The following is a 13,893-nucleotide window of genomic DNA, read 5'->3' as shown; positions in this document are numbered from 1 at the left end:
TGTGGGGAAAGGGTGTTGAGCATCATATACCTAGTTGCGAAGAAGGGTCACTGACCCGAAACGTTAACTCTGCTTCTCTTTCCACAGATGCTGCCAGACCTGCTGAGTGAATCCAGCATTTCTTGTTTTTGTACCTATTTTCTGAGTTGGTCCTTGTGTCAAACCTAAAACTAGGCTAGGTGTGGGCAATTGAAAATTCAACATTTATATAAATTCACATGTTGATTTGATCTAAATTTGGGTACAATTCTGGTATTTGTTTACTAAATGGTATAATGGTTATCTGAGATATATTGAAATTAGTGGCAAGATACAATCCAATATACCGAAATAGTTATCATGGAACTGCATGCTTTTATGTTTATTATTTCTTGTATGAAGTCCATGACACATAGCAGAATGAAAGATTTTTGTTCTTGATTTAAAATGATATTTTTCAACAATACTAAAATAAAGGAATAAAAGCAAAATAGTGCTGATGCTGGAAATCTGAAATAAAAACAAAAGTGCTGGAAAATACTGAGCAGGTCTGGCAGCATCTGTGGAGACTGAAGCAGATTTAACGTTTCAGGTCTGATGAAAGGTCACAGACCTGAAATGTTAACTTTGTTTCTCTCTCCACAGATGTGCCAGACCTGCTAAGTAATTCCAGCACTTCTTGTTTTCATCTAAAATAAAGGAAATGCTTTAACTTTTGCAGATCAGGCTCTGAGTTTGCTTTAGCAGCTAGGGAACTTTCTGAGCATTTTGAGGTGCAAGGAACTCCAATTATGGTTGGTAAGTTTGTGTTTTCTTTTTTTCTTTACTTTTGAACTTTTATTTTAATTCTGCATAAGAAATGTGCCTGGTAAATTGTAAAATGTTGAATGCGGCGTTACATAAATTGAATATTGTTCACTGTGCAATTTAAAATCGAGGCATTGCCAGACCGGGTGCCAGTGTAGGTCAGCAAGCTCATAGGTTATGGGTGAATGGAAGTTGGTGTGAGTTAGGATATGGTTTGTACAATTGCATATTATATCTGTAAAACAAACTATTTCTTCAAAAAAATTCTGAATTACCTTTCCTAATCGCTAACTTTTCGTAACTGTCAAAAGTTTTTTAATAGTTGTATGATTGAAAGTAGATTAAAACGCAAGTGTATCAACACTGCTTAAATGCACGACATAACCTATTTATGTATGCAGCTATACATTTTCGTTTTGATTCCTTAACCTCTGTTCTGACTTGTTTGCTGCTGTTGCTTTATAAAACAGGTGGTGAACCTCTAGCGCATACTATTCTGGGAGTTGCATGGAATGAAGAAACGGGAGCAGTAAGATTCCTTGTCTTAGATGTGCACTACACAGGAGAGGATGATTGGGCCAATGTAATTGAAAGGGTATGTGTAGGAAAAGCAGGAACACAAATTATTTTCTTAACTGTGTAAAATTTAAGCAGGGCTTTCCTGCTGGAATCAAATTAGGTGATGGGAGTGATGTTAAATCATTCCACTATTACAGATTATTTCAGTTCAAATTTTTTTATCTCATTGTCTTAAATGAGACTCCATCTCAAGATCGAGCATCGTTTTCAATTAACTTAGATGGCCAGTTTTAGCTGTACATTATCATCCCCTACTGCAAAAATCCATTTCCCTATCACTCTTTTTTCAGGTCAGATGTTCCTATCTTGCATCTGACCAGGACGTTTTGATGCTGAGAGATGTTTATCATAACTCTTACTTTTAACATTCTATAATTTTGTTAAAATGAAAAATACTGCTTTATATAGCCATGGTAGGCGTTGAATTTTATATATTTTGTCAGGCAATGTTTTCTATAAATGCGGGATGGTTTTGCTTAATTCTCCTACACTTGCCAGGATTCATTCAGAATCTGAAATAAAAACAGAAAATGCAGGAAATGCTCAGCAGGTCAGGCAGCATCTGTGCAGAGTGAAACAGACTTAACCTTTTAAGTCGATGACATTTCATTCAGAATTTAGTGTTGTGCATGAAGACAAACTAACACTGCTGCCACACAATACCAGACCCAAAAGCAAAGTACTACGGATACAGAAAATCTGAAATAAAAACTGAAAATGCTAGAAATACTCAGCAAGTCTGGCAGCATCTGTAGAGAGAGAAATAGAGTTGACGTTTCCGGTCAATGACGTTTCATCAGGATCTGATTGTCCAACTAACTCTTGTATTTAATATAATATGATATAATTTTAAACTAAGTTTGAAAGTGATGTAGTTCAATCAGAAACTGAAGTCTTAAATCTATGCAAAGGAAACTATGAAGGTATGAGGGGCAAATTGGCCATGGTGAATTGGGAAACTACGTTGAAAGATATGACGGGAGACAGGCAATGGCTAACATTTAAAGAACTAATACATAGTTTACAACAAAAATACATTCCTTTAATGCACAAAATCCCAACTGTGCAAAACAAAAGAAATCAAGAATTGTATTAGATCAAAGGAAGACGTGTATAAAGTTGCAAAAGAAAAGGTAAGCCTGAGGATTGGGAGCATTTTAGAATTCTGCAAAGGAGGACCAAGAAAAAGATTAAGAAAGGGAGAATAGAATATGAGAGTAAACTAGCGAGAAACATAAAAACGGGCTGTACAAACTTCTATAGATATGTAAAAGGGAAAAGATTAGCAAAAACAAATGTGGGTCCATTGCAAGTGGAGTCAGGAGAATTTATAATAGGGAATAAGGAAATGGCAAAGAAACTAAACAAATACTTCATGTCTGTCCTCATGAAGGAAAATACTAAAACCCTCCCAGAAATAATGGAGAACAAGGAACTGCAAGATATTAATACTAGTTTAATAAAAAGTACTAGAGAAATTAATGGCACTTGAAGTAGATAAATCCCCTGGACCTGATGATCTATCTTCCAGAGTGTTGAAAGAGGTGGCTGTAGAGATAGTAGATGCATGGTGGTCATCTTTCAAAATTCTATAGACTTTGGAATGGTTCCTGCAGATTAGAAGGTGGCAGTTGTAACCCCACTATTTAAGAAAGTAGAGAGAGAGAAAGCGGGGAACTACAGGCCTGTTCGTCTGACATCAGTCGTAGGGAAAATGCTAGAATCTTTAATAAAGAATGTGATAACAGGGCAATTAGAAAATAATGGTATGATTGGGCAGAATCAATACGGATTCATGAAAGGGACATCATGTTTAACAAACCCGTTGGAATTTTTTTCATATACGATAATGGGATACGGGCATCGCTGTCTAGACTGACATTTGTTGCCGAATCTTCAAGTACATCATCCTTTCTAGTGCTTTGATCAATACCTCTTTTTTCCTACCCTTTCTTTCCTGAAAATATTGTAGCAGCAATATGCAGTCCCAATCCTTCCCTTGTTTGACCCATTATTGTCACTATCATAATCCCATGTGGTGCCTTATGCCAACCTTATTTACCATGTTCTGTGCATTTACACACACGCACTCCAAACTCTCCTGAAGGGCTACAAATAGATTCTCTGATTTGAACAAGACAGTTTAGTCCTGGTCCTCTTTTTTTTTAAGTTATTTATCAATCAGATTTGAATAGCTGTCTGATTTTTTTTAAATGCTGAACATGTATTTAAATGTTGTTTAGATTTGAATTGAATGGTTTAGTTCCTGCCTGCCAATTGTAACAAGTTAAGCTGGGGTATGATTTATGTGAGCGATGTTGGTTTTTAACCCCTTAGGTGCTGTGACAATTAAAGAAAGTAATACTAGTCAAAATTCTTCATTTAACCTTGCGGAAATGTTTTTTCAAAAAGAAAAAGAAATGGCAAGTGACTTAATCGTGCAGCCCTCTTGCTCATTGTGACACGTGGAACCAACCCCCACTCCACAAGCTTGTTCTAAGTCACTTGACTTGCTCTGTGTGACTTATATGGACTAGGTTGATTGGAGTGAATGTCAGCGTGATCTTGAAATAGTCTGAGACATTTTTCAACTGAAAGTTAAGAAATTTGACACCTCAGAATGGTGTTTTTTGTTTTCTAATGTTTAGGGGAGCTATAGTAACAAAGTGATTACATAATGTAAGTGAACAGCAGTGTAAACCGTGTAATGTAGCATGGTGATGTGGTGTACAGCATACTAGTCATCTAAGTCAGTATAATATATTTTACATAAACATTGTTTAAAAAAAGTCATGTAGGGGTAACAATTAGCATTTCAGAAAGGGCTAGTCTCCAGGAAAGATGAATTGATTTATTAAATTTGTGGGCTTAAGGTCAGTCAACCTTGATCAAAACCTGGAGCCAAAGTGCGAGTGGAGGCGATGAATTGGCTGAATGCAGTCAACAACCTTGATTCACTCAACTGAAGGCAGACCAGAGAGTGAACGCTGCAGTACTGGGCCAGTTTGTGGCTGATACTGAAGGAGGTTCTAGGTGTTCCAAAGGTCCATTATACCTTCTCATCCATATGAGCTTTGTGCTGTGTGGTTGAAGAGGTGAAGCTTTTATGGCTGCTGTTTATTTTCAGTTGTGATGGAAAATTGGAGTGCTTCTATGCATAGATGTACCTTACTGTCGCTTTGCACAAAGAATGCATTTGCCAATCTTGTGTAGCTAGTTTCATCTCAACAGATATGTTTCTGTAAATTGCTGTGCTGAGTCTGGAGCAGGATTCATATATGAAAAGTCATGTGTTGTTGGATGTCTGGTGTTGAGGTTCAGTTGTTGGAAGGATTCATGGTACTCAGCACAGATTGTATGCCTGTGTACCTTCCCTCGCCACCTTCCCTCTACCCGTTCATAGAATGGTTACAGCACAGAAGGAGGCTATTCAACCCATCACATCTGTGCCGACTCTCCGCAAGAACAACTCATCTAGTCCTACTCCCCTGCCTTTTCCTGCAAATTTTTTCGCTTCATATAATTATCCAATTCTCTTGTGAAGACCTCAGTCGAATCTGCCTCCATCACACTCTCAGGCAGTGCATTCCAGATCCTAACCACTCACTACGTAAAAAGGTTTTTCCTCATGTTGCCGTTGCGTCTTTTGCCAGTCACCTTAAATCGGGGTTCTGTGGATCTGGATCCTTGTGCCAAACTGCTATGTGAAAGTGTCAAGTTTCCTGAATAGCTTAAATGCAGCAAAAGGGTATGAAAAGGCAGAAGCTTCTATTCTGATTATTAGCTTAGCCACAAAAACAGCCTTACACATTTATAAATAGGATGATTCTACTACTGGAATTCACATTTATTGTAAGTAACCATTTATCTGTATTAGAGTTTTTTGAGGATGTAACTAGAAGGGTAGATAAAGGGAAACCAGTAGATGTTGTATACCTGGGTTTCCAAAAGGCATTTGATAAGGTGCCACACAAAGGTTATTAGGCACGATAAGGGCTCATGGAGTTGGGGGTAGTTTCCTAGCATGGATAGATGATTGGTTAACAGACAAGAAGCAAAGAGAAGGCATAAATGGGTATTTCCAACTTGGTAGGCTGTGACTAGTGGAGTACCGCAAGGATTAGTGCTGGGGCCTTAGCTATTTATGATCTCCGTTAATGGCTTAGGCAAAGAGACAGAGAGTAATGTATCTAAGTTTGCTGATGATACAAAGGTAAGTGGAAATTCAAGCTGTGAGGAGGACACATGCTGCAAAGAGATATAGATAGGTTAAATGAGTAGGCAACAAGGTGGCAGATGGAGTATAATGTAGAGAAGTGTGAGATTATTCACTTAGGCCGTAAGAATAGAAGAGCAGAATATTTTTTAAAAGGCGTGAAAATTGTAAATGTTGATGTTCAAAGCGACTTAGTTGTGCTCACACTAGGAACACAAAGTTAGCATGCAGATACAGCAAGCAATTCAGAAGGCAAATGGCATGTTGGCCTTTCTTGCAAGGGGATTGGAGTACAAGATTGGTGATTTACAGGTGCAGATTGACATCTGAAAATATGTTGTGGCTATAACAGAGACCTGTCTCAAAGAAGGGTGTTAAATATTCCTGGATACCAGGTGTTCAGGAAAGATAGAAAAGAAAGACAAGGGAGGGCTGGCAGTATTGATTATGGAGAGCATTGCAGTGCTGGAGACAGAGGATATCCCTGAGGGTTCAAAGACGGAATGTATTTGACTAGAACTAAGGAACAATTACATTGCTTGGTGTAGCCTATAGGCCACCAACTAGTGGAAAGCAGGAAGAGGAACAAATGTGCAAGGAAATTACAGAGAATTATAGAGTAGTTATAATGGGGGACTTTAGTTATCCAAATACAGACTGGGATAGTAGTGGTGTAAAGGACAGAAAGGGACAAGAGTTCTTACAGTGTGTTCAGGAATGTTTTCTACAGAGGTATGTTTCTAGTCCAATGGGAGGGGAGGTACTGCTGGACCTGTTTGTTGGGAATGAGTTGGGCCAAGTGGATCAAATATCAGTAGGAGAACATTTAGGGGACTGTGATCTTTGTATGGTAAAGGACAAAGAACAATCTAGAGTAAGACTGGAGGAAAGCCAACTTCATTGGGGTAAGAATGGATCTGGACCAAATAATTGGAATCAAGGTTTGTCAGGAAAATCTGTAGCTGAACAATAGGCTACCTTCAAAGAAGAGATAGTTCCAGGCACAGTCAAGGTATATTCCCTTGAAGAGGAAAGGTAGGGCAAATAAATCCAGAGCTCTCTGGATGACGAAAGAGAGCGAGATGAAGAAGAAAAAGCATGCTTATGTCAGGTAGATAATACAATGGGGAACTAGGCTGAATATAAAAGTTCGGAGGAGAAGTGACAAAGCAAATCAGAGAAGCAAAGAGAGAGTATGAAAAGAGACTGGCAGTTAACATAAAAGGAATCCCAAAGTCTTCTATAGGCATCATCTTCTTCTTCTTTGGCCTCCTTGTCTCGAGAGACAATGGGTAAGCGCCTGGAGGTGGTCAGTGGTTTGTGCAGCAGCGCCTGGAGTGGCTATAAAGGCCAATTCTAGAGTGACAGACTCTGCCACAGGTGCTGCAGATAAAATTGGTTGTCGGGGCTGTTACACAGTTGACTCTCTCCTTGCGCTTCTGTCTTTTTTTCTGCCAACTGCTAAGTCTCTTTGACTTGCCATGCTTTAGCCCCGCCTTTATGGTTGCCCGCCAGCTCTGGCGATCGCTGGCAACTGACTCCCACGACTTGTGATCAATGTCACAGGACTTCATGTCGCGTTTGCAGATGTCTTTAAAGCGGAGCCATGGACGGCCTGTGGGTCTGCTACCAGTGACGAGCTCGCTGTACAATGTGTCCTTGGGGATCCTGCCATCTTCCATGCGGCTCACATGGCCATGTCTATAGGCATATAAATAGTAAAAAAGGTGGAGTAGGGCCGATTAGGACCAAAAGGGAGATTTACAAATGGAGGCTGGGGGAGTAGCTGAGAAATTAAATGAAAACTTTGCACCTGTTTTTACCAAGGAATAAGATGCTACCCAGGGCACAGATAGGCTGTCTATACTTAAAGTTGATAAAGCAACAGGGCCACACGAGATGCATCCAAGGATATGGAGGGAACTGAGAGTGGAAATTGCAGAGGCACTGGCCATAATTTCCTAGTCTTCCTTAGACTCAAAGGTGGTGCCAGAGGACTGGAGAATTGCAAATGTTACACCCTTGTTCAAAAAAGGGTGTAAGAATAAGCCCAGCAACTACAGGCCAGTCAGTTTAACTGCAGTGGAGGGCAAACTTCTAGATGCAATAATTTGGGACCAAATTAATAGTCACATGGACAAATGCAGGTTAATTAAGGAAAGCCAGCATGGATTTGCTAAGGGAAAATCATGTTTAACTAACTTGCTGGAATTTTTGAAGAGATAACCGAGAGGGTTGATGAGGGCAATGCTGTTGATGTGGTGTACATGGACTTCCAAAAGGCATTTGATGCAGTGCCCCACAAGACTTGTGCACAAAATTATAGCTCATGGAATAAAAGGGACAGTAGCAACATGGATACAAAATTGGCTGAATGACAGGAAATAGAGAGTAGTGGTTACTGGATGTTCTTCGGGCTGGAGGAATGTTTGTAGTGGAGTTCCCCAGGGATCAATATTGGGACCATGGCTCTTCCTGATATGTATTAATGACCTAGATCTTGGTGTAGAGAGCACAATTTCAAAATTTGCAGATGATATGAATTTTGGAAGCATTGTGAACTGTGAGGAGAATAGTGTAGAACTTCACAAGGACATCGACAAGTTAGTGGAATGAGGTTCAATGAGGAAAAATGTGAAATGATTCATTTTGGAGGAATAACATGGAGAGACATTATAAGATAAAGGGTACAACTCTAAAGGGGGTGTCGGAGCAGAGGGACCTGCGGGTATGTATGCATAATTCATTGAAGGTGGCAGGACAGGTTGAGAGAGCAGTTAATAAAGCACACAATATCCTAGGCTTTATTAATAGGGGCATAGAGTACAAGAGCAAGGAGGTTATGTTAAACTTATAGAAGACACGAGTTCGGCCTCAGCTGGAGTATTGCGTCCAGTTCTGGAATGATGTGATGGCATTGGAGAGAGTACAGAAAAGATTTGCAGGTATGATTCCAGATATGTGGAACTTCAGTTATGAAGATAGATTGAAGAAGTTATGACTGCTTTCCTTGGAGAAGAGAAGGCTGAGAGAAGATAGAGGTATTCAAAATTATGAGGGGTCTGGACAGAGTGGATAGGGAGAAACTATTCACACTCGTGAAAGGATCAAGAACGAGAGGGCACAGATTTAAAGTGATTGGAAAAAGAAGGAAAAGTGACATGAGGAAAAATGTTTTCATGCAGCGAGTAGTTAGGATGTGGAATGCACTGTCTTTTAGTGTAGTGGAGGCAGGTTCAATCGAGACCTTCAGAAGGGAATTAGACTGTTATCTGAAAAGGAAGAATGTGCAGGGCTACGGGGAGAAGACAGGGGAATAGCATTAGGTGCATTGTACATTTGGAGATCCAGTATGGACACAATGGGCCAAATGGCCGCCTTCTGTGCTGTTAAAAAAAAAAAGAAAAGTCAACAAGAATAAAGAAGTATTGCTGCAATTGTACAGGGCTTTGGTGAGACCTCGCCTGGAATGCTGTGTGTGCAGTTTTGGTCTCCATATTTAAGGAAGTATATGATTTCACTGGAAGCAGTACAGTGAAGGTTCACTAGATTGGTCCCTGGGATGAGAGGGTTGTCGTATGATGAGACACTATGTAAATTGTGCTTATATTCTCTGGAGTTTAGAAGAATAAGAGGTGATCTCATTGAAACTTACAAGATTCTGAAGGGGCTTGACAGAGTAGACACTGAGCAGTTGTTTCTGCTGGCTGGGGAATCTAAAACACTAGGGCACAGTCTCGGGATAAGGGGCCGATCAATTCACACTGAGTTGAGGAGAAATTTCTTCAAAGGGTTGTGAATCTTTGGAATTCTCTATCCCAAAAGGTAGTGGATGCTCCATTGTTGAATATACTTAAGGATGGCATAGATGGATTTTTGGTGTCTCAGGGAATCAAGGGGAGTGGGCGGGAAAGTGGCGTTGAAGCCCAAGATCAGCCATGATTATGTTGAATGGCAGGAGAGGCTCGACAGGCTGTGTGTCTACTTCTGCTCCTATTTCTTAACGTTTGTATGTTCTTATTTCAGGGTGTCGACTGGAAGACAGAAGAATTCTGGGATCAGATGGAACCTTACAACCTCTGCCTGCCTCAGAGACCAGCGGGTGTTTAAAGCCACCACCACCTGAGTACATATGCTTATAGAACTGTGCCTGGAAAGGAACAGAATTTTCAGATGCACAGGACTCTTACAATCTTTGTGTACTTCAAACGAAATGAGCACTTGAGTGTTGAATACATGTACTTTACATAGTACTGCAATAAAAACAGCAACTAAATATATCTTCACTACTCTACTGTTTAAACAGGATAGCCGAACTGCAAAGGCACTCTTGCTTCAGGCCGTAGATACTTATTGAAAGACAATTGATTGACATTAGTTTCTTTAGTAATTTTCAGGTGTGTTTATCAATGTCTGCTTTTTAATAAAACATTAAATCAATGGAATTAACAAAGCTACTAAAACTTAAGAAACTTCATCCACTTTAAAGATGGAGGCAGGAATTAATGTTGATACTCTCTGTATTTAGACATTGTAAAAGCACCTACAGCAGACTTGGTCCAATAGTACAAACTTACATAAGTGTACAAATAAGATGATAAATATCTGGGTACCTCGTAAAAGTTATTCCGAATTAGATTGATGAGACAGAAGTTGAGGTGACTGAAGAAATCTTGATCAGTAAAACTCTTTAAACATTAAAACTAAATCAGATATATTAGTGTGGGGGGAAACGATTTAAAGAGGAAAGTATAGTACTTTCTGTTCAAGTATTCTTCCTTCTAACAGAAGAACTAAGTCATATTTAACTTTTAATTAAAAACATAATTTTTATTGCTGGAGACTTGCGGATTTCCCCCTCACTAATCTGCTCCAGTAGTATCCTGGAATTCAGTGCAGTGAGGGAGTGCTGTACTGTCAAAGGTGCCATCTTTCAGCTAAGATATTAAATTGAATCCCTGCCTGCTAGCTCAGGTGCATGTAAAAAGACCCATAGTACTCCATTGAAGGGGAACAGAAGGGTTCTCCCAGTGTCCTGGCCAAAATTTACCCTTTAGCTAATAACACTAAAACAGATTGTGATCATTTATCGCATTGCTGTTTGTGGGATCTGACTCTGCACACATTGGCTGTTGTTTCCCTACATTGTAACAGTAACTACATTTAGAAAGTTACTTAATTGAGTGTGAAAACTTTGAGGAATCCCAAGGTTGTCAAAGCTGTTAAAAAATGCAAGTTTGTTCGTTCTTTCTACTTCCCAAATTCTCTTCATCTGCCATCCAAAATGCACTTGGAACACTCCTATTTTGCAACACACTTATCTTTCCTGGCAGATTACTCCAAACTTTAGCCTACTTTGATTAAAAGATATGAGAAATAATTTAATGTATTTTTCACTCTTAAATTCATGTTTTGTGATTCCACTGGTCTGACTTACCTTAAAGACCCAATGTATAATCTACCTTTTGGAGCTTTAAATTTAATATGCCACTTGTCTGGTGAGCTCCACTCAATGCCTTTACCCCAGTCTAACAGTATTTCTCTTATAAATATTCTGTTTCTGTTTTTAAATAGAACTTCTTTCCCACGCTCAATCCTGGATTCCAAATGGCTTTTAGTTTAACTAGAAATCATGAGAGCCTTTGATAGCAATAGCATACATAGAGAGACACTGTTTCCACTAACAGGAGCGTCGGTAACCAGAGGACACAGAACAAAGCTAACTGGCAAAAGAATCAGAGAGGAGTTGAGAATTTTCGCAGTGAGTTATGATCGGGAGGCCTGAAAGAGTGGTGCAAGCAAATTTAATAACAACTTTCAAAAGGGAATAGAATATATTTTGAAAAACAACTTGCAGGACTATGGAACAAGAGGATTTGGCAGTAATTGAATAGCTCTTTAAAAGAGCTGGCACAGGCACAATGGGCTGAATGGCCTCGTGCACTGTATAATTCTATTAAATATTTCCTATGCCAGGCAAATATGCAAATACAATCTAAATAGTAAAGGCATTACAGTTCAAGAGCAAATGAAATGCAAATCACAAATGGAATCATTTGTCGCCACCATGTTTATTTGATGTAATCCTACTAAATTTGCTTTCACAGATCATTACACACTATACAAAAACAAAGGCGACAGGAGACTACAACAACTATAAGTCATTTCACTCCTTAGCCTCACAGGGAAGGCCTTTGCTAGGGTCATACTTAAAAGACTCCATTTACTTGCAGACCGAGTGTACACGGTTTCCGTGCTGGCAGATCTACTGTGAATATGATTGCCTCCATATGCCAGCTACAAGAGAAGTGTCGGGAACAGAGTATACCCCTTTTCCTTACTTTTGTAGCTTTCACTAAGGCATTCGACGCCATCAGCAGCACAGGGCTCTACAAGATTTTTGGGGAATATTGGCAGTCCACCGAAGCTGCTCAGTTTCATCTGTTCCTTACGTGTCAACATGCACTGCAATGTACAGTTTGATGGCTCCACTTCCAACAGTTTCAGAGTGAAGAATAGAGTTAAACAGGCTTGTGTCCTAGTCCCCACTCTGGCATCTTCTCCATGCTCCTGAACTTCATCTTAGAAGTCTACTTGCACACTAGGTCAGACAGCAAACTCTACAATCTTTCAAGGCTAAAATCAAAGACAAAAGCACATCACGTCCTGATCAGAGAACTTCTCTACGCTGTTGATGCTGCGCTAGTAGCTCACAAGGAAGCTCAACTACAAAGACTCACGGACTATCTCTCCCATGCCTGTAACTTGTTCTCATTGACTATAAACGTCAAGAAAACTGGGGTCATGGGACAAAGTGTTGCATTTCCGCCCTTGATCACACTAAATAACGCCCTGCTGAAGTGGTTAGCAAATTCTGCTACTTGGGTCCACAGTGACAGACAATCTGTCCCTTGATGCAGACCTTAATACACGCATAGGGAAACCAGCTACTGGCTTTGGCCAACTTGCGAAACGCGCATGGAATAACCATGCTGACCCTTGAGACCAAGCTGATGGTTTATAAGGCCTTGCTGTATGGCTGTGAAACATAGACTTACAACTACCAGGAAAATAAGTTTAATAATTTCCATCTTTGCTGTCTGTGCCACAATATAGGTATATCCCGGCAGAACAATCACACATGTGGCAGTCCTTGCAAAGGCAGAGCTCCCAAGTGTGTTGGTACTAATGAAACAGAGGCAGCTTCGGTGGATCGGACACGTTCGCAGAATGGAAGGTGGTCGCATACCCAAGGAGCTTCTGTGTGGTGAGGTAGCCAGGACCAGACGCCCAGTGGGGCCCCAAAGCTCTGCTTCAAGGATGCTTGCAAGTGTGACATGAAGGCCCAAAATGTCGACTGTCACACTTGGAAGTCACTAGCTGGTGAAAGAGGGAAATGGTGACAAATCCTTTGGACTGGTGTGCACCACCACAATGACCAGTTGCTACAGCAGCTTGACAACAGGCGCTAGCACGAAAAACAACAACTCTCAGCGTCACTTGGCAGCTTCATGTGTAGCACTTGTGGCAGAACCTGTCTCTCAAGGATTGGCCTTCACAGCCATCAACAAAGGTGCACCAAGAGAAGCCACCCCACTTAAATGGATTGCTTGCTGCGTGTTCATCTTTCGCAGATGGAAGGATGCCAACCAAGATCATTACATAGGTTTTTTTCATTCATGGGATGTGGGTGTCGCTGGCTAGGACAACATTTATTATCCGTCCCTAATTGCCCTCGAGAAGGTGGTGGTGAGCTACCGCCTTGAACCACTGCAGTCCACAGTGCTGTTAGGGAGGGAGTTTGAGGATTTTGACCCAGCGACAGTGAAGGAACGGTGATATAATTTCAAGTCAGGATGGTGTGTGGCTTGGAGGGGAACTTGCAGGTGGTAGTGTTCCCATGCATCTGCTGCCCTTGTCCTTCGAGTTGGTAGAGATCACGGGTTTGGAAGGTGCTGTCTAAGGAGCCATGGTGTGTTGCTGCAGTGCATCTTGTAGATGGTACACACTGGTATAGGAGAAGATACCAGTGGCGACAGGAACTCCTGATATAGTTGTGATACAATTAGTTCTTGGGGAGGTGGAGGAACACCGCAGCCTCACAGCTCCAGCAACCCAGGTTCGATTCTGGGTACTGCCTGTGCGGAGTTTGCAAGTTCTCCCTGTGACCGCGTGGGTTTTCGCCGGGTGCTCCAGTTTCCTCCCACAGCGAAAGACTTGCAGGTTGATAGGTAAATTGGCCCTAGTATAGGTAGGTGGTAGGGGAATTAAGGGAAGGTAGGAACATGGGATTAATGTAGGTCTAGTATAAA

At 40.7% G+C, this 13,893-nt stretch overlaps 1 protein-coding gene across 3 annotated transcripts in view; it reads left to right on the top strand.

Moving 5' to 3' along the window:
* Nucleotides 1–9,861, top strand: part of ufsp2 (ufm1-specific peptidase 2) — a 150,134-nt gene extending 140,273 nt beyond the window's left edge. For all 3 annotated transcript variants that reach the window (XM_068029417.1, XM_068029419.1, XM_068029418.1), the window contains exons 10-12: nt 701–777; nt 1,257–1,381; nt 9,608–9,861. In XM_068029417.1, the coding sequence (XP_067885518.1) occupies nt 701–777; nt 1,257–1,381; nt 9,608–9,691 (286 nt within the window). In that variant the 3' untranslated portion in view covers nt 9,692–9,861. The remainder of the gene's footprint in view (nt 1–700; nt 778–1,256; nt 1,382–9,607) is intronic.
* Nucleotides 9,862–13,893: the final 4,032 nt, after the last annotated feature.

This window comes from Heterodontus francisci, chromosome 4 (genome assembly GCF_036365525.1).
Source record: "Heterodontus francisci isolate sHetFra1 chromosome 4, sHetFra1.hap1, whole genome shotgun sequence".
NCBI lineage: Eukaryota > Metazoa > Chordata > Chondrichthyes > Heterodontiformes > Heterodontidae > Heterodontus > Heterodontus francisci.
This window is presented reverse-complemented; position numbering and strand designations above follow the sequence as displayed.